The sequence below is a fragment of the Eucalyptus grandis genome, chromosome 10 (assembly GCF_016545825.1).
Source record: "Eucalyptus grandis isolate ANBG69807.140 chromosome 10, ASM1654582v1, whole genome shotgun sequence".
In the NCBI taxonomy this organism is placed as follows: Eukaryota; Viridiplantae; Streptophyta; class Magnoliopsida; order Myrtales; family Myrtaceae; genus Eucalyptus; species Eucalyptus grandis.
In genome coordinates this window covers 28,239,291-28,259,735 of record NC_052621.1, presented here as the reverse complement: position 1 = coordinate 28,259,735, position 20,445 = coordinate 28,239,291, and the positions used below count along the sequence as shown (strand labels likewise).

Sequence of the window (20,445 nt, the reverse complement as noted above, 5' to 3'; positions counted from 1 at the left end):
ATTTAGTTGTTAAAGTCTGAACTCGCTCAAAATATGTTGTTTTTCAGACTTTACTCACAACTTATTTTATTCCGCATATAATTGCCAATGTTTCTTTTAAACACCTATTCACCCCCTCTAGATGTTCGTACTAGCAGTCACAGCTTTCACACATATATTAACCCACACACTCCCATTTATTTTATGGGGACAAGATACTTCTACCAACAAGATTCACCAGATGGAATATCACGAAAACGACGCAGCTCACCAGGTGAACTATGCAATTAAATGGAATTCACACATTTTACTCATGAAGCTCATTAGATTTGACAATTTGGATGAATATTGAGCACACAAATTAGATTCACCTAACAAATTTTCCCAATGTTATCGTTCCGACTGGATATTAGCTCCCACCTCTCTAACCCATCAAAAAGCGATGGTCAAATCCCAAAGATCCATTTCCAAAAAACAAAGAAAAAAAATCCCAAAGATCACGCTTTCAAAGTGCTTATTTTATTAGAGATTCACACTCTTTCTTCCTCACAGAGCCAAAGAATGGACGGGAAATTGCCAGGCACCGTGTCCGTCCCGTTTCTTTCTCCTCTCTACAGGCGTTCCATTAACAAGATATGTAGGGCAAACCACGTATGATGAACATGAATCACATCATGCACTTCTCCAAGTGTCCCTCTATATGTTGGGTCTTTTCAATCAAAATGCAGTTTTTGTTCGTGCTGTGATTGTTGCATCGCTTGGTTCTCTGTGCTTACCCCACTTGTTGTTTTTCTTTTGTTCTTTTCCCCGTATTTCTTTCAAGAAATTCCTGAATGCACTGGAGATGCACACATGAGGTAGGCCTTACGTAATACCCCTCTTTCTTGACTCATGCACTTTATTCGATCCCTGCGCATGAGAATAACCTTCAGTGAGCGCCGCTGACACAGTGCGTCGAGGTCTTGACGACGAGTTACTCACGTGTACATTTGTGACAGGGTTGAGCTTCAGAACCTCGAACAACCGGAGGTAAGAAAACAGTTCTAATGGTGGTAGCACGAGATGCTTTCACAAGTTGTCACGCACTATACCAAGCGATAACGTGACTTGATCATTAAACGATCTTTTTCTCATCGATGCGAAAACGAAGCGCATCCAAGTGTGCCTGAAAAAGTCCCACATCCAATTGATGCTGGAGAACTTGTGCAACCCCTCATCTTGCATTCAAGGTTCAAAAAAAAAAAAAAAAAACCCATCTTGGTTTTATTTGTTAGGGAAATCCCTTATGATGTTTTGAAGATGACAAAATAAATCAAAGGCTACTAACGTGTTTGATGGTTGAGTAATAGACTATGCAGATGATAGAACATGTAAAGGATATTATCAAAGTCTATACTTAGAAGAACCAGAAGATTGAACGTAACATATGTCCAAAGTATATACTGAAGATTTCCAAACTTCCGTGTCAAAGTCTAAAGACTGCCAGACTTTAGTGTCAAAGTCCGTTTTATATCAGAAGTTTGCCATCTCTGACAAATTCCAGACTGAACGTGAATGAAGAACCAGAAGATAGATTCTATCTTTGAAGCTGAATCGGAAGACGACTCTATGCTGAAACTGAACTTATTCGATCTGTGTTCAGACCTTAAAGCTAAATCTGTTCAAAAGCAGAATATGTTCAGACTTAGATTGTAAAGTCTATTGCACTCAGACTTTACATTCAGATTCGACAGAACGTAACTCAAGCCCCAATCATATAACGGCTAGTGATCTGGTTTCAATTCCACATCAAGATTGATTTGATTGACTCAATCTAATTGATTGACTATTGGATCTTGAAGACAAGAACTTTCTATACGAAGAAGCTTTACTTATGGAAACCAAGATTCTGTTTGTATGGACGATCGAAATCAATTTGGGATTCTACTTTTGTCACTCAACGGCTACCAAATCTTCTAGATATAGAGCTGTCCAAAATGGTAGATTGGAAGACGATCCTCGAGATACTTTCCAACGGTTAGTTTGGAAGTGGAGGAGTATTTAAGGAGATGAAGGACCGATAAGCAAGTAAGAGACATAGCGTAGAATTTATAATTCCAAAGTTTAAGCGACCTTTGATCATACACTTGTCTCTTGTGAGCTTAAACGTTTGTGATCTTGAGAGAAATACCAAAAGAGTGATTTAGTGAGATAGTGTGATCTACTAAGTATTTGCACTCAAAGTTGTAATCTCTTATCGATTGCATAGTGGAATCCAGCAAGAAGGCTGTTAGCGTGGAAGAGTGGACGTAGGCTTGGTCTAAGCCGAACCACTATAAACCTTGTGTTCTTATTATCTTTCTTAACTCCTTTATTTTGCTCGAAATTTATTTTATTCCGCATATATTTGCCAAGGTTTATTTTAAACACCTATTCACCCCACTCTAGGTGTTCATACTAGCACTTTCATTATTCTCTATTGGTTGTGGAGGTAGGTAAATTCACGGGCAACAAGATTGTTTCCGTTTCTCAAGTTCAATTGTTGTAGAGCAATTTGGGTGCCTTGTTCAATCGCATCACATAGGGAACACGAAATGATCACAAATAAATCATAATATATCAGCTGATGGGACTCGATTCAGAAGATTAATGTGATATTGTATGTAATTCTACTACTTAGTTGTTAAATTTAGTCTCGGGAAATCATTACGAATTGCATTATAATGTCGTTTTCGTACTGATTTTAAAAATCAGGAAAAAATTCACTATTTTTTGCAATACCAAAAACCCCAAACTTGTAGCCTCGTAACACATTTACCCATAACTTTTTTTTGTAACACCCAAAACCTCAAACTTATACCCATGTGATACATTTACTCCAAATTTTTTTTATGACATCAAAAATCCCAAATTTTTTTCTATAACACCAAAATTTTGGAGTAAATATGTCACATTGATACAAATTTGGGATTTTTGGTGTCGCGAGAAGAAGTTTGGGGTAAATATGTTACATTATATTTATGTGTCTCATAGGTATAAGTTTGGGATTTTTGATGCCACAAAAAAATTTCGGGCAAATGTGTCACGGTGGTTATAATTTAGGGTTTTTGGTGGTTTTTACTTTAAAAACTAATTAGAAGACGCAATTTCACGCACCATCTCCAGTATTTGCAACACTGTTAAATTACTTAATCTTGTCCAAAGATGATTTGGTTGATTTTTCATATTGATTAAGATTTTTCTAGCTTCTTCTGCATATTGGACGGAAAAAAAAAAAAAACTTCAAGAGACATCCACCAAGTAATTGTAATGAGCCACTTCAATTCACGTGGACAAAACCCTCGAAAGAATTATTTTAATCAACCGCACAATATGGTGATTGTTTGGGGATGGGCATTGACTCATCAATCATTTTGCAGAGCCTTTCTTATCTAATGTGAAGTTAGGGATGTCACGACTCCCACATGAAGAGTTGACTTTTTTGTTAGTACTAGCCAATTACTCAATTCGATCATGCCCCCTTCGCCATTCTAAAACTTGTCAGGAGCCACACACTGTCCAATCCCTATCAACCCGGCGGTCATTCTCCTCCCTCATTGGATCAAGTATAGTCTAGTTCATCTATGAAATACACACACCTATTGAAGGGGATCTTGCTTTGATACCATTCTATAACAACTCGGTTAGGTCCACATGGGCCAAGCTACCAAAAGAAGTTCAACAAGTAATCCACAAGATGGTGACCATTTTGAAGTGGATGTTGACTTATGAATACCTATCTAAGGGGATCTTACTTTGATTTCATTCCATAATAACTCGGCTAGGTCCACATGGACCAAGCTACCAAAAGGAGTACTCCAAGTAATTCCACAAGATAGTGACCATTTTGGAATGGATGTTGACTTGTGAATAGCTAAACGAGATCTTTTTTTATTCGATTTGAGACTTGAGTTGTCAAAAACTCTTTGGTTAAGCAACAGATCACTTGAAAAAAGTGCTACATTTCTCGAGTAGCACAATGAGCTTTACTTTTCCGGAGTTACAAACTATCTTGTTCCATCCACCTCATTGCAACACTAAACACGCGGAAACAATCGAGAGGATTTTGCACAACTCAAGGCCCACATCTGCCAAAAATCATACTTTTCCTTTCTTCTTTTCAATTTTCCTTTTTTTTTTTTTTTTTGTACATATACCCTTCAAGGAGCCTTCTCATTGATGAATCCCACCGCCAATTGCAAAAGGGTGCCCTCCTCTTCGAGTCTTCAACCAACGAACAAAATCAAGTGCAAAATACAGCAACAAAATTTCTACAGGTAAATTTTTTAGTGACTACAACATTCCAGCTCACCTAATCCTAGTTGCAATCCAATCCACACACCTCTAGTACAATGCCGTCCTTGGAAATGAAAGGGTTTATTCGGACCCATAAAAGAGTTAAAATCGAGGCAAGAAGAATTGCCCAAACAATTATGATTGTAGGTAACCGATCTTGTTTTCCATGAATCCCTTGAGGAAGGGATACAGATGAACAATGACCCACAAAGCAAAGAAAAGTTTACCAAACAGTGGACCCCAAGATTCGTAGCCATTAGTGATGGCATCTGAAACGCCGACAATGACTCCAATTATGTTTAGGATGAGCAGAGTCAAGGGAGGGATTAACAGTGATGTCCACTTAAAGAGGTATAGCTCAGAGAATTCTCCATCATCTCCGGCTTTGGACGTGACCGTGAAATTTGTGCTGACTCCAGCCAAAACTTTTAGTAGACCCTGGAAGAGAGCAAACAGGTGACAGGAGACCCCACCAATTACCCAGAACTGCTCATTTCTCCACCAGTCGTGGATGCCGACACCACCCCACCGCATCTCAAGGATGCCTGTAGCCGCAATAGATATAAAGAGTGCCATGAAAATGAGACTAGCATAGTTGCTCATCTGCAACAATGTTGAAAAGGTAAAGTCAGCAATGGTCTTGTTGCAATCAAGCAAAATCAATTGCTCGAGCAAGCACAGAACTCCTGGAAGTGTGGTGGAACTTACCTCAGGGACAATAAACTTTCCTGTTAGAAGACAAACGGCTGGAAGAGTACAATATGCGATCAAGGGAATGGAAGTCAAAGGATAGACGACCGAGTTGATGTAAGAAAACCGCTCTAACCATTTTAAGCCACAGCCATACCCATACCATATCGGACAATGCCTGCTCAAAAGGATCTCAACCTTTCCAAGAGCCCAACGGAGAACCTGATGCAGGCGATCTGATAGGTTTATTGGAGCTGAACCCTTGAAAGCGGGCCGCTTAGGCACGCAGTATACAGATCGCCAGCCATGACAATGCATCTTGAAGCCCGTTAGAATATCCTCTGTAACGGAGCCATATATCCAGCCCACCTGAGGGATAGTTACAAGTAGACAATAAGCGCAATGCAAAGTAGACAATCTCGATACAGTATCAAAAGCAGTGACTTCTGCTGAAATTGTAAGATCTTTACCTCTTTTCCCCATTCCGTTTTGTCCTCATAACCACAGCTAATGACATGAATGGCTTCTTTCAAAAGTGATGCAGTAGTGGCTCCCTTTGGGGCACCACCTTCTTCCATCAGGGTTGTAGCTATAAAAACTGGGGATTGACCGAATTTCTTCTCGAACTTTACTCGGGACATTAGTGATGATTTTTCATTGTCTATACCTGAAATATAGTTCCAAAAAGTACGTATCATTTTGCATCTATCCATTTCTATTATAAGAAATAACAAGCAAGCGCCATAAGACTACTATGTGAAATCACAATCGTAGAAATGAATGCAGCGTAAAAAATGAAGATTTCAGATAAAGCATATATTTGGAAAATCAACTACTTGATACAAGTGGAACAACATGCAAGTCCAAAGATTAATTTAGATAGAAAATGGGCACCTTCAATTCCCTCTTCAATATTTTCCAGTGCATGAATCTGCTTTGAAGCCTCCCTGTTCCTCCCTGTCTTCTTTTGCTCATCGGACTTCATTTTCCTACCTCTTTTTCTAGATCCACAACACAAGCAGCACCATTTTGGCCAACAGTTACATGTTTTCCAGGAGGTTTCTTTTTTATTGGGGCATCATATCCATACAAAGCCTGCCTCCGGAAGACACAACCAGTTCCGACATAAATTGATCCTTGTTTACCATCCAAACCCTTCATATTTATCTGGATTCAACAGTATAGACATAAGTATATATGAATAATTTGCTTTTTTCTGAAAAAAAGGAAAGGAAGAACATTACGATATTAATGAGGCCTATATATATGTTTACTTACATCAAAAATACTACATTACGATTTGAGTATCTATCATGACGATCTATCCCGTCAAATCTCTGTGGAAATTGCACATAACATATCTTCTTGCCCGAAATTGGATCCATCATGAAGCACATGGCTTCTCGAAGAGCCTTGCTGTTGTTTATATAATGATCACAATCCATGTTCAGCAAATAAGGGGCATTTGTGATGACTGCTGAGACCCGCACCCTGATTAACGACTCACAAAATAGCAGGTAATTCAGCAACTTGAGAGAGATGATATAAACAGCTGAGAAGTAAGTCCAGACTTTGAAAGGTACTTCGGGTAGACAGGGATTCATACCAGAGCATTCATGGCACCAGCTTTCTTGTGATGATCAAAACCAGGTCTCTTCTCGCGAGAGACATAAACTAGCCGAGGTAATTCATTTCCTTCAACATCACGGTCACCATTTTGGCCAAGGAAAACCTGCATAAAGATGATTAAATGAAAGACGACTTTAAATTCTCTGAATGTAAGCCAACTTCATAAATCTTATGCCACAAATAATAGAAAAATTCCCGAAAGCAGCATCCACCTGGATCATTCCAGGATGATCTCTGACATTGTTCCCAGGCCACGGAGTGCCATCCTGCATTGTCCAACCCTCTTCAGGAACTTTCTGTGCCATTGCCACCAACCCATTTATCCGAACTTTGAACTCTTCATATTCTCTCTGCAACAATAAAGGTGAGAGAGCCAATATAAGACATCTAGAAACAAGCAGTCTCCTTGATTATGTAAAAGGCAAAGACGCCACATTGGCTTTCACACACAAGAGTAGATAAAAGTCACACAAAAACTTGAAAAGGTTAAAAGCTGAAGACCTTCATGGCGCGGCGTTCTCTCACAAATTCAGGATTCACTTTGTCCTTCAAATAGTCAACCTTCTGAGAAAAATACCATTCTGGGGCCCTAGGCTCAATATTGAATCTCTTACAGAATGGGACCCACTTCATTGCAAACTCTGATGTCTCGGAAAGGACTTCAAAGGTGAGCATCGCTGCCCCGTCATCTGAGACATAGCATGCTACTTTGTCGACTGGGTAATCTACAGCAAGTATGGACAGAACAGTGTTTGCAGTTATAAGAGGAGGTTCTTTCATGGGATCCGCTGTACTCACAAATATCCACTTGAGGTGCTTTTGAAGTCGCCACACTGGGTGCCTGCCCAGGCAACTCCAGTGCTTTTGAGAACACTAGTGACACCTAAACAGAACAATCGATCTCACTTCAACTCATAAACGAGACCTAGCACTTAGTGGCTTAATGTGGCAGAAGATGCTTGAAGGCCTAGATTATTTTCTCTTTGCAAATTGAACCTAATGCATCGATCAACCCCCAAATAACTCAAGGTTGCAATATTAATGACTTAAGTGGCAATGGTTGAATCAAAACTAAGTCAACATGTCATTACATTTAAGTGGTTATTTATTATTTTCCCTTAACATCAATATACACACTTCATATTTATACATGGAACTCACATTACAAAGAAGAGTGTATGAAGAAACCAAGATACCTCTTTGAATCATAGATAACAGGGAACACAGGCGAGTTCTCTATTATGTGCAAGAACTTCTTCAATTTCAAATCTGACTGCAACAAAGTAGCGAAAACAGGTAAAACAACATGGCAAAAATGAGGAACTATTACATAATTCTTCATTTACAGGAAGATATCAACTAGCACACTTGAATAAGCAAGTTCCAAGCATAAGATATATGTAACAAAACAAATATGACAGTTATAAAAAGACCATTAAAAGGAGCAGCTATTGAGGACCCACCTTCTAAAATTCCATTAGTTCATCAGCTCTGAAGTTCTTCAGCTAATATCAGAACATAAACTAAGGCGCGATCAGCCAACACATCAATCACAGTTGGTAGAGAAAACAAAACAAATATATAAATGAAAGCAATCTCATGAACTCAAAAGTGGCATTGACATGTTAAGCATACTTAATTTGGAATAATTCACTTTGCAAAATAGTAATTAGAAATAACACGCTAATGCATTGGAAACTACAAAATTTCCTTTTTAGTTACTTAGTAAGTCTCCTTAGAGCACTTTGTTAACAAAAGGGCACTTGTTAAGCATACTTATTTAATATGATTCACTTTCCAAAGAAAAAATTACAAACACCACAAGAACAATCTGTGCATCCAATTGAAAACCATAAAAATTTCTTAATCAACTACTTAAGAATTGCCCCTAGAGAACAGCTTAACAAAATCCTTACAAATACATAGATCTTCACTACAGATCGGACTCATGGCACATGCATGAACAGAAAAATACAATCTTTATCATGAAACTACCTGCTTCAAGGGACGAAACTTATCTTGAAGGCGGCAAAGCTCGAGACCAAAGGAAAAGGAACACGAGTCGGTGATACGCTGCACTTCTCGTAACATTTTATCATACTTTGCTCTAAGAAACATTTAGCCGTAGCAGATATATAACTTGACATATTAAGAAGAAACATTTAGCTGTAGCAAATATATGACTCATACATATTAAGCTAAACCAAATGTGCAATTCCTTGTCATGTCTGTTTACGTCTATGCTTTATCTAGTAGATGAGCACTCCTGATAGGGAAACATAATACTATGAATTTTTGGGATCAAAATAGAGTATCTCGGATATATATAGTAATACCATCCTCTCAGGACAAGCTCAGAGGATGACAAAACTTGAACTGGTCAAAGCTTGTCTAGCTAGCTGCAACTCCTCGAAAACATGTAATAGATGCTGAGGCAAAGTGTGGGGTAGAAAGAACCTTCAAGAGGGAATCCTTCAGGCATTTAAATATATAGAGAAAAAAAAGGAAAGAATAGGTGAGCACAAGCTTCCAGCCCGGATAACACTCTATCATGACAAGATCCATTATGCCAGCAATCTGAAAATCTTCCATTTAAGTTCTAGCTGGGCCTTAGCTTCAAGCGAGGATAGTAGGACATGTGCAGAATTCTTCATTTTAGATTCTAGTTTAGGCGATTAGTTCAAACACACACCTCATAGCTGAAGGGGCCTTCTAGCGTATCCAAGTCATGAGTCCCAATTGCAACCAGTGTTCTTCACCTAAAATATCGAGAGAATCCGAGCATGTCAATCCAAGCAGAACATTTTGAGGATCTAGCATAAGCACAAGCATCTGCTGTACTGAGTGGAGGGAGTGAGGGGCTGGGCATCTATTACATGCAAATAAAATATCAAATTGAATATAGATCTCGAGAATGAAAACTAGTTCAAGCAACATATCTATCATCACCACTTCACCAAATTATTCAAAACAACTCAGCGGAGTCCTCTCTTCACATCCGGCATTTCTCACAATTTAAAACCCTCCTAAGGGTAATAATATATATGGCCCCTACTGAGCACATAGAGCATAAGCAACAGTGAAGCCATGACTTATTTTAAAAAAAATAAAAATAAATAATGCTTCCCTCACATCTTTAATTTATAAAGTAACATTATTGTATCACACTAAAATGCACGCTTGCAAAGACAATTGGCTGCATGCTGGAAATTTTTAAAACCATTGCTCTGGACAAGCCATATAGGACATTGCATCTCAATGTAAGATCACGGTCGCTCTTCTTTACATTTAAGGTTCAAATGAACACAGTAAAAGCTTCCCAAAAATGTGTTGTCCTCCCGCCACTCCCTCTCAAACCTGAAATCTTGAAATAGAGAAGGAAAACAGGTATTATGCTGCATGTTAAAGATCCAAAAATTAATACCAGCAAATGTTCTGATGGAGCTTGTCTTGAAGATCAATGAAGCTGTTATAACTGGCTTCATCAAATGTTATCCCTCTTAAGACAGCAGAAACAACGTATGGACGGATTTGTGAGGTCTGCAACACATAAGTGGTCACTCAAGTAATAAATGATTCCAGCATAGATCAATCTAGACAGATCAATCCTCACATATCAGTACCTCTGGTTTTACATGCATCTTAAGCATTGATCCCCTGCTGATGTTACGAAGACTGTATTGAGGTGTCTCCTCCTGCTTATTGAATACACGTAGGGCCTGAGCAAGCCCTTCGAGGCAAAGCAAGTTGTATCTGTGCATTTCCTAGAGGATACCTTATTATTATAATAGTATAGTCATTTCTACACTACATGCAGGAATTTATCAAGAAGAATAATCATTAATTACCAATACAGACTAAAATGATGATAAACCCATCATCTCTTTGAAACACTTGACTTATAACTAAATAATGAAGTTTCTAGATGACATGATTCAAAATAAAGCCAACAGCATTAAGGAGTCAATATCGCAACCTGCTGACCAAATCTAAAAAGGCTTGTTACGTTTCTTGCCGACGATAATACCTATAAAATTTGGGGATTGACCCATCTAGCACGACAAAATGTTGAACATAAACTAAATTCAAGATCAATATCATGAACCGGGAATCCCAAGGGTCAGAATATCAACCCGCTTCCCCATACAACTAGAATTCTTCACAAAGTGGTGAAAAGATGTCCTAACTTGTACCAATCTTTCGAGACTATTAAAAGAAACTATTACACATAAGTAAGAAAAGCCTCGACGCACACTATAAATGCTACATCACATGGACTACTCAAAAGCTGAGCCTTTTTCAGGTGGTAATGTGTTTATGAAGTCTTTAATTACATGCAATTACTCCTTCACATTGATCGACCGATAAGATAACAAAAAAAAACCTTCGGCAACATCATAACATCAAAGAAAAGATCGAACCACACAGCATCTCGATAGCCATTACGAGCAACATGGTCCGCGAAAGACTTTAACCCATCCGAAGTCGACACTAGCATCTTAAACCCCGAACCAAAATTTACCCACGACTCACGAAACAGCTCCAAACCCATCCGAAACACACAACATCTAACCGAATGCCGAATCAACTTCGCAGTCACTGTTCGCCGGAACTTCGATTTTGTAGATGACTTCCTCGTCCTCATCGGTCTCCTCTTCCAGTGCTTCTCCTTTCGATGATCGCCTTCTCCGTCGTCCGGCCAGCACAAACAAAGAAGCCCAACCCCCTCAGCCTTTAAAAAAAAAAAAAAATCCCCCCAAAAAAAAAAAAAAACCCAGGTCGATTTGCTCGGGGTGGTTCGCCGGTAGGAAAGAGGGAGGGCGGAGAGAGAGGGAGGTCGCGGTCCTCTCGCCGATTCCGTGCGGTGGTTCGTCGATTGCTCGCGGTCCTCTCGCCGATTCCGTGCGGTGGTTCGTCGATTGCTCGCGGTCCTCTCGCCGGTCCCGTGCGGTGGTTCGCCGGTCGGAAAGAGGGAGGGCGAGAGAGAGAGAGGGAGGTCGCGGTCCTCTCGCCGGTCCAGTCGCGGTAGTTCGTCGGTTCTTTGGCGGTGGTTCGCCGGTCGGAAAGAGGGAGAGCACAGAGACCGGGAGGTCGCGTCACCGTCGGAGAGAGAAAGAGAGAGGGAGGGAAGAGTGAGAGAGGCGAGAGAGGAGAGAGAGAAAACCCAGCAAATTCGAGTGAAGAGAGAGAAAAAATTTTGAGCGGGAGGAATACGATGACCGTCCTTTGTCCTTTCTTCGCGGTGGAGCCGAGCCGAGCCGACCAAAAATCAGCGCCTTCCTTTTCTAGCGGGTCCCGCTCGGGGACACGTGCCGGTATTTCATTGGTTTGTGCGCACCAGGTCAGCGGATGACCTGGCGCGCACGAACCACTGAATATTTTCTCCTTTTTGGGGCTGGTGGTGGGCCGATCATCATGGGCCGACGAGAAAATTGGAGGCTGAGTGGTTTTTTTTTTTTTTAAATTTAAAAAAATACTCGTGGGCCTCTTTGGTTAATTTCGAGTGGGCCTTAGGGCCGGCCTTTTTTGGTCCAACCTGGACATTTTGACTTGAGCAGCCAAAGCACGTTGAAATGGCAAGAACGTAGAAAGAGCCACATCTATTATTAAGCTCCGTCTCTTAGGAGTGCAGAGTAAACGCGGACTACCATGTTGTAGACAGGGCCACGAAACTTGTCTGCTTATAAAAATTTGATTTCCTTAGGGTGCGCATGGAAACACTGTTTTCTTTTTGTTCCTGGGAACAAAACAAAAAAAAGTGTTTACATTCAGAGCGATTTTTGAACAAAAGAACACGTTTGGTAAGTATAAAAAAAACTGTTCTTGGAATAAAAAAGAACGAAACATGTTTGGTAATCAGTCAAATTATGTTCCTAGAATAGAAAAAGAATAGAAACATGTTTGGTAAACGACAAAAAAATTTATGTTTTTTTAATTTTTTTTTTTAAATTAATAAAGTTTAAAATTGATATTGAATGCTCATTCTTATGAAATGCTCATTAATTTTCTGTAGTCATCTATTTAATTTATTCTTAATACGATAAAAATTCTCCCGTACGTGCGCCGTAACCTGGTAAGGAAGCAAAAACATTCGATGTTTTCATCAGCTACTGTCTAGTTGGTTTGCCATTCTAAAGTCAAAACAGGGCTAGAGATGCACCAACACCAGTTGACAGGGCTTTTGGAGTAGCTTTACTGCCATGCTCCAGAAAACCAGACCCCTCAAATTTGATTGTGCAGATCAGAGTGAACATACACACATTGATGTAAACGGGGCAATGAGCTTATACACAATACAATACACACTGATATAATTGCATGGTGATAGTTACAAAATGAGGACGAAACCGCGTGAGACAGTAGAAAAAGGAAAGGACGGCGACTTGCCGATCGCTTTTCCTCTCACGTCGGGCCCCAAATGGTCATTATCTACAATCTATACTAGCAAGTCATTTGGGAAACAGAAAAGGAAAATTAGTCCACAATAATTACAAGCGATCTGTGTCCGAGCTTCTTTCTATCTTTTTGCTGATCTTTAAATCGTCTATTGCTTTGGTGATTCCTCAGAAGTCGCAAGAAGTTCCCAACCTCTGCTTCGAGCTGTTGCATCTAGCGTTCTCCGTGACCTCGGGCAAGAGCTTCTCGAAGATTTCAAGGAACAGTACCCACTCATCTTCGCTCATATCTCCGAAAGAGATCCCCTCGCCCTCGTTGTCGTGTTGCTGCACTGCACCGTGCATACCTTTGAGGCATAAAAAATGGTAAGTCACTATTACAGATGATTACAGTCGACTCACATGACATGGCACGGACGGGGCAACAAAAAGTGAGAGAACGACCCTCACGGGGCTGGCAATTTGTTGAACTTTCGACCATGAGAATCATCACACGGCCTGATACCTGAGACATTTCGGCTTCCAACTTTGAGATTGGAGAGGAGATACCCATGTCAGATCATGGCATCGGGTTGACGTTCGGTGATGATGCTTCGTATTCAGGCAAAGTCTTGTACGATTCATGGATCCTCCTCAAAGTAGGGAACTTGGCCTGCAACGAAGAAGAATACGGACTCAGCTAGGCTACTCAAGCATCAAAGTAAAGACAACATGCATGGATGCTCGATCCACGAGTGCGGCACCAATGATGGGTTTCGAGAATCACAAAGCTCCGACGTTAACCATTCCAATACAGAATGTGCATCATCCAAAAGCCCTCATGCAGTGCTATACCATAGAGATGTCCCGGACTCGAGGTGCACCATGAATACATTTTCATATGTTTTTGCTCGCGAGACATATCTATAGTTACGATACATGGCAGCAGGTTCGCATACGATGAACTGTAAATTGAGAAGTAAAGGGCCTCTCATCTGAAGATCTTAATACCCCTATTTGGTAATTGCAATGTGAAAGTTCTCCCAGCGAGACAACTATCCCCAAAAAACAAGATCTTCTAAAGAGAAAGCATTATGAACAGGACTATACCAGCACAGTCAGCATCTGAAGAGGCTGTATGCTCGAGCTGATTATACTTGCAGCCTGCCAAAACAAATGACAACGCCAGTTGTTTTTCTACTGAAAACACCCACCAAATTGAACCTAGAGTCTGTTGTGAAGTGACAAAGCAGAGAGGATAGGGAATGAAGAGCACTACAATGGAAGATCTCATCTAATCAGTTTTGATCATGCGTAATTCAGCAAAAACTCAGAAATTTCATGTAAATGATCATCAAAATCTGCGGGAAACTTCAGCTTTAAAGGAATGGAAAGTGCAAAAAAAAAGAAAAAAAGAGACCTGGAGGTTGAGAGCTTTCAATCGAGGATCACGAGGTAACAGCCTTCTGAGGATACTTTTCTTCCAAATACTGAACAAAGATAACACGTGCTTTAGCAAAAAACCAAAATTGAAATGCACTCAAACCAATCAAACTGATCAAATCAAGCAAAGGGGCCAGAAACTATGCATTGAGTTGAAAAAGGAGCTAGAGAGCTTCTATTTAAGGCTCCTAAATGATGACCTCATACGTATTGGTATTTTAAGTTACGCGTCCATCCAACTCTTATCTATTGCAAACTCTGCTGCATAGCCTAAATAACACCCACCAGCAAAATTGCATAAGAATCTGAAACCACGAAATCTCCGTCCACTAACACTGGAACCAAATGCATAGGATTTAACTTGTCAAATTCTGCAAAATCAAGCACACAACTTCGATCAGAGCTAGAGAATACTTCACTAGATTTCACAGACTTGAGGTAATCATGCCAGCGGGTATTATGCATACAAAATCTTTCCATTGCCATTCCGAGGCCTACCTACTGAAATCTCGAGAACAATTTGATCTATGACTAAAAAGAAGGATCTGAAATTACCAGCAGTATATTGCTTTTCTTTCCTGAGATCCACTGCTTTATACTCATATGAGATCCCTACACACCAACCAAGAATAAAGTTAAAAAACATCACCCTAAAGAAAGGTCTTTTTAACATCGTTTCAGCTGCAAACTTCAAGGGTTACTTTCAGATTGTAAGCTCAACATCTGGTTTATCATAATGCCAAAACCAGCTCGAGCGAGCTGCAGCTGCAGCTCGAGCGAGCTGCTGCTGCTGGAGCTGCTGCTCGAGCAGCTGCAGCTCGCTCGAGCCTCGCTCGAGATGCTGCAGCTCGAGCGAGCTGCGGCTCGAGCTCGAGCAGCTGCAGATCGAGCTGCAGCTCGAGCTCGCTCTCGAGCGAGCGTTGCTCCCCTTCGGCGCGGCAGATCTGGGCGAGCAACGCTCGCTCGAGGCTCGAGCGAGCCGTCCCAGATCTGTCGCGCTGAAGGGGAGCAGTGCTGACCGGAGAAGGAGCGCCGAAGGGGAGCGACGCTGACCGGAGGAGGAGCGCCGAACGGGGAGCAACGCTGACCGGAGAAGGAGGAGCACCAGAAACCTACCTGGAGTCGCCGGAGTGAGGAGTCGCCGGAGAGTCAGCCGAGTGGGTGCCGCCGGAGAGATGGGAGAGACGCCGGAAAAGGAAGAACGAAGCTTCAGCCGACGAGAGGAGCGATGAGCACGCACGAAGGAGAAGAGCTTCGCTTTTGTTCCGATTTTGTTCTTTGTTCCTTTGGTTTTGTTCTTTTGTGCCTTCCAAGAAGTGTTTTTTTCAAAAGAAACAACTTTTTTATGTTTCTTTTTTCTGTTCTTATTTTGTTAAGGAAAAAAAAAAAAAAAACGCAACCAAACGCGTTTTCCTTTCTTTTTGTTAAAACACTTTCCGTACAAGTGTTCCGGAAACACTTTTTTCGGAGTGTTACCATGCACGCCCTTAAAGTAACAATCTCTTTCGGAAGTCAACTCTGGATATAAATTCATTTCGGTCTTTTTAGAGAACCCTCAGGGTCCCTATGCAAGGTTGGCCATATTCTCCAATTCCCTTCGTTCTCAAGGATCACTTGCATCTTTCTCACATTGCAAATCTTCTTTTGTTAATATTCCATAGGCATATTCCTTTTTTCCATGTAAAAAAAAAAAAAAAAAAAAAAAATTCATTCTTAACTCACCATAGGAACCCAAATTAGGCTTGTTACAGTCTAAGCGGCACTACATGGGGAGGAGGGATGGCGGTGCGTCCGTGTCTCGGTCCCTAAACGTGCGAAGGGAGAGGGGCATGTCTCTTGTCCCACATCGTCTAGGGAGGGAGTTCTGGACTGCCTTATAAGGTAATGTAACCTCTAGTACGCATGCGTTTTCTTGACATAGTATGGGCTGTCCTGAGAAGAATAAAATCGTGAAGACTTAGTATACAAAGCAGACAATATTTGTACAGTGAAGTGTGGATCCTACCTTGCAACTATCTTGAATTGCAATTTCTGACTCATATATGGCTTGCTATTCGTGCATCTCGATAGCATTTTACTATTCGAGATTTATCTTTAAAATTGTCTTACCGATATAGCTATTCTACTTATACCAGGCTATCTAAATAGAAATTTACTGATAAAAGTTCTACTTATGCACATCGATACTCCAATGTCCAAAAATCTCGAAAACCTAGATAAAAAGTTGAATGATTTAATAAATATCGAGCACATACCTTATGTTGGTTTGGAGCATAGTTATAGAAAATCTCTATATAGATGAGCTATAATGCAATCCCAATGGAATTGATAGTGAGAACTAAAATGCTATCGGGATGCACGAATGACAAGTCATATATAAGCTAGAAACTGCAATTCAAGATAGTTGCAAGGTAGGATCCACCTCATATTCTCCCACCGACTTTTTCTTAAGGATTTTATAAAATGTCAGACCGCAAAACAAAATACATATAAAAATATTAGTAATTGTGGTGTTGGTCGAGGAGAAATTTGATTTAAACATTAATTGGATTGGAAATTAGGAAGAATTTGTCACAAGACTAGTTTTTTCTTTTTTTTTGGGTGAGGTGGGGAGCATGGCATGATGGCAGGCTGCAAAGAAAATGCTGTCCTATTATGCAAACTTGACTAATCAGGCAGGGACTATAGTACCAAATGCATGGGGGCCAAAAGAAAACGGGCTGCAGAGGTTATATATAGTCCACTATCACTCATGGAAAAACTGAGGAAGATGTGATGGTGCAGCATGGGAATCAAGGTACTGCTGGAACTGTGTTTTTTTCTGTTTGAAATTGGTTGAATTTGTGGGACAATAATTCCGATGGTGAGTTGGAAGGAGGGAGCGAGAGAGATACCAATGTCAGTGCAGGTCAACAAAAAAAAAAAAAAAAAAAAAAGAGAGAAAAGAGGAGAGGAAAAGATGCAATTGAGATATCGGGATTTTGACTATCGCCCTATAATGGTGCACCGATTTGATGAGTCTATATAGATTAAGACTCTCTAGTCCCAGGGCTTTAGAGAGAAGAGCATTGTAACCAACATCCAAGTTAGGGATTAATTTATTTATTTTTTATAAAAATGTGGAAACTATATATTGTGATATTGCACATGGAAGGGATAAATTATACATCTTGGGTGGACTTGGAAAAATTTAGCATCAAGTCCATAAGGCTGAGGTGCTTTCAAAAGGGGTCCTAGTGGACGTCATGAGTTATGAACAGATATATCAAGAAGAATTAGATTTGTATCTTTTGTTAGATTATTATTCAATCAAATAGATTTCTTCTCAATAGTTAATTCTCATTTCAACACACACTTTCTCAAATAGGAAAAGGGTTCAAAATTATTCTGCTCAATAAAATGATTATGCTGGTATTCCAAAATGATTTTTGAGAACAACGGCTATATCTTCTGCCTCAACCAAACACTTACCAAAAACCCTATTTCATAGTGGAATTCCCCTGCCCTTTTCTAGTTACGGAGAGGGTACGGTAATCACCCAATATATGATGAAGTTCTCTCCGGCTTTCATTACATGAAGGGTCTGCTCTATCTCAATCTCTTTCATAAATTACTAAGAAAAATGTAAGGTGTAAATATCATTGAGATGTTACCAAAAGTATGTTTTGTAACGACCTAAATTGATTAGAGTGGAGCATCAACATGGTAAGAGGTTTCAAACAAGACATGGCTCCTTGTAGACTTTCAAGATAGCGAAAGAACAAAAATGAACTGAATTACACCCTGAACATGGGAAAGAGTGCCCTGAATTATACATATGTTAAACTGAAATTAACTAATAAAACACATTTTAACTCCAAATGTTGAGCGTTATCAAGTGAGAACACTATCAAGATGAGTAACCCCTTTTTTCGTGCGTGTATGGCAAAGGACAAAACCATCACTTGGTATGAAACATGCTAAGATAACTATAGCTTGAGTGAATTAACCTAGATATATAAGAGCAGAACCCCTCTAGTAGGTGGATTCTTCAAGAACCAACCACATAGTAGCTTGTAGACCTATAACCGACTCCAATGAGAGCAAGGAATGATCTTTAGGGCAAGAGGGCTCAAAAAAGGTGTAGCTCTTAACAAGCTTCAAGGAGACTGAAGGGAATGGGAATAAATCAAACTGCATACCGAGTAAGGGAAGAGCATTCTCCGGTTATATATGTGAAATTGAGATTTGTTTGTTTGTTTTTTTGTTTTTTTTGTTTTTTTATTTTTTTGTGGAACAGAAATTGGAATTAATTCAAAAGTACTATCTTTTGGCATGATGATGGTTGTGTTTGGTTCGGCTTAGAGGAAATGCAAAGTCATTTCCCCAAAGCTCTTGGGCCCAAGTGCATTCTGCTCAACAGAAGAGCGTTTGGTTAATGACTTTTGATGTAATTTTTTGCAAAGTAATTTGAAATTTAAAAAAGAGAAAAAAAAACAAAAGGCATTTTTCGCCTCCTTCGTTGAAGAGAGGGCTAGGTTTGCAGCATCTCTCTCCCATCCATTATTTCTCTGCAAATCCTCAATCTGAAAGCCCCGATCCATCAAAACCCTAACTCTCCCACGTTGGCTACTGTGCGGTACATGAGATTGATCATGCCACACTTGACAATGGGCCACCAAGGGTGTGTGTCCTCAGGGCGACCTAGATCTAACCCTTTGACAATCGGCTCCATCCAAGCAAGAGCCGCAAAGGATGCATGACACTAAGCGAGGCAACGCCAAGGTCATGCAACCTCAACAACCTAGTTAAGCACCTTCCCCAAAGAAAAATGTCCATGATATGCATCTTAGATTCAGCTCCCTCACTGTCTGACCTCCCAATTGCATCCAAACCTATGGGTGGTTTAACCCCAATCCAAACCTCAGTCCCTTGCTCCCATATACCGTTTCCCACAGGTAATGGCAAACCAGTCAGGTAACCATCAAAGTCACCATCCAAATAGCAAGTTGCCCCACCAATTTCAGCATCAATTGTCACGGTTACAATATGCCACCTGAAAAGCAGTTATGAGAAGCAGCTTAGGAAGCAGGAAATGCAGAACTAGTCCAATAATGAAATAAAAATAATTCAAAGTCCTAAATCCAGAAGGGTGGAAACGATTAAAAGAAATTTCAGTATTTAACGACAAACAACCTTCCATCGGTAATACTCGTTGCACCGATACTCCACTCCTTCACCGCCGTATGTCTATCACCTTTGGTTATCAATCTTAGTCCGACTTGTCCAGCTTCAATACCTTGTTCAGATCCAGCCACTAGATTTCCCAACAAACCTTCTTCTGAAACTCAGTTCCCAGAAGACAAACCGGGCCAGACTCAGGTTGAACCATGGCAGCAACAGAAAAGCTAACTTTACGACTTTGGCAGACACTACCGTCAATAGGACCACAGTGTCTTCCACTGGATGTCGGTTCATCGTCAAGTACACATATGGCACCAGCAATTCCTGTCTGTCAGCCCCAAGAGTAGAATATGAGTGAGACTAGTCGTGCTTAACACATAATAATGCTCAAAATTTAAAGATTTACATAAGATAACAATCATGGAAAGGACACAACACAGAGCATCTATTTCACTTTCTGTAGACGTCTTTGTTTACGATCCAATTGATTATTTTCAACAGAGCAAACTTATAGTCAGAGAAATAAGGCAGTAACCTATATTTTGTCAACAGAGAGGCACGGCAAATGCATTTTCCAATTAAATGGGCACGGGGGAGGTGATGAAACATGATTGTGTCAGAAAAAGCAAACACTTATCCCAGCTATAAATTAAATGTCAATATGAAGACAGCCTCGAGTATGCGTGAAAATGAACATCTCTGGGCAGAAAAATTTTCTTTTCAAGTGGCAATCGACTTCTGTTAGACAGGAAATATATAGAAAACCATATTTACTACTTTATAGGCTGCCCATAAATCTCGATCATGATTCAGATGAATTTTAATATTATTGCTTCCTTAAGAAGAATGGAAA

The 20,445-nt window shown here is 40.2% G+C and overlaps 2 protein-coding genes and 1 pseudogene across 2 annotated transcripts; all 3 read right to left on the bottom strand.

Annotated features, from left to right (window-relative positions):
• Positions 1-4,140: 4,140 nt before the first annotated feature.
• LOC120286400 lies at positions 4,141-8,730 on the bottom strand (annotated as a pseudogene).
• A 553-nt stretch (positions 8,731-9,283) lies between these two features.
• LOC120286213 (phenylalanine--tRNA ligase beta subunit, cytoplasmic-like) lies at positions 9,284-10,388 on the bottom strand. Its single transcript, XM_039303760.1, has 3 exons — positions 10,236-10,388; positions 10,037-10,152; positions 9,284-9,371 (listed from the first exon to the last, which is right to left on the bottom strand). The coding sequence occupies exons 1-3, from the start codon at positions 10,371-10,373 to the stop codon at positions 9,368-9,370; spliced, it is 258 nt and encodes an 85-aa protein (XP_039159694.1). The 5' UTR covers positions 10,374-10,388; the 3' UTR covers positions 9,284-9,367.
• Positions 10,389-13,566: 3,178 nt separating this feature from the next.
• Positions 13,567-15,152, bottom strand: LOC120288800 (glutathione S-transferase zeta class-like). The gene is made up of 5 exons (XM_039302958.1): positions 15,131-15,152; positions 14,985-15,041; positions 14,715-14,800; positions 14,097-14,150; positions 13,567-13,659 (listed from the first exon to the last, which is right to left on the bottom strand). The coding sequence occupies exons 1-5, from the start codon at positions 15,150-15,152 to the stop codon at positions 13,567-13,569; spliced, it is 312 nt and encodes a 103-aa protein (XP_039158892.1).
• Between the last annotated feature and the right edge of the window lie 5,293 nt (positions 15,153-20,445).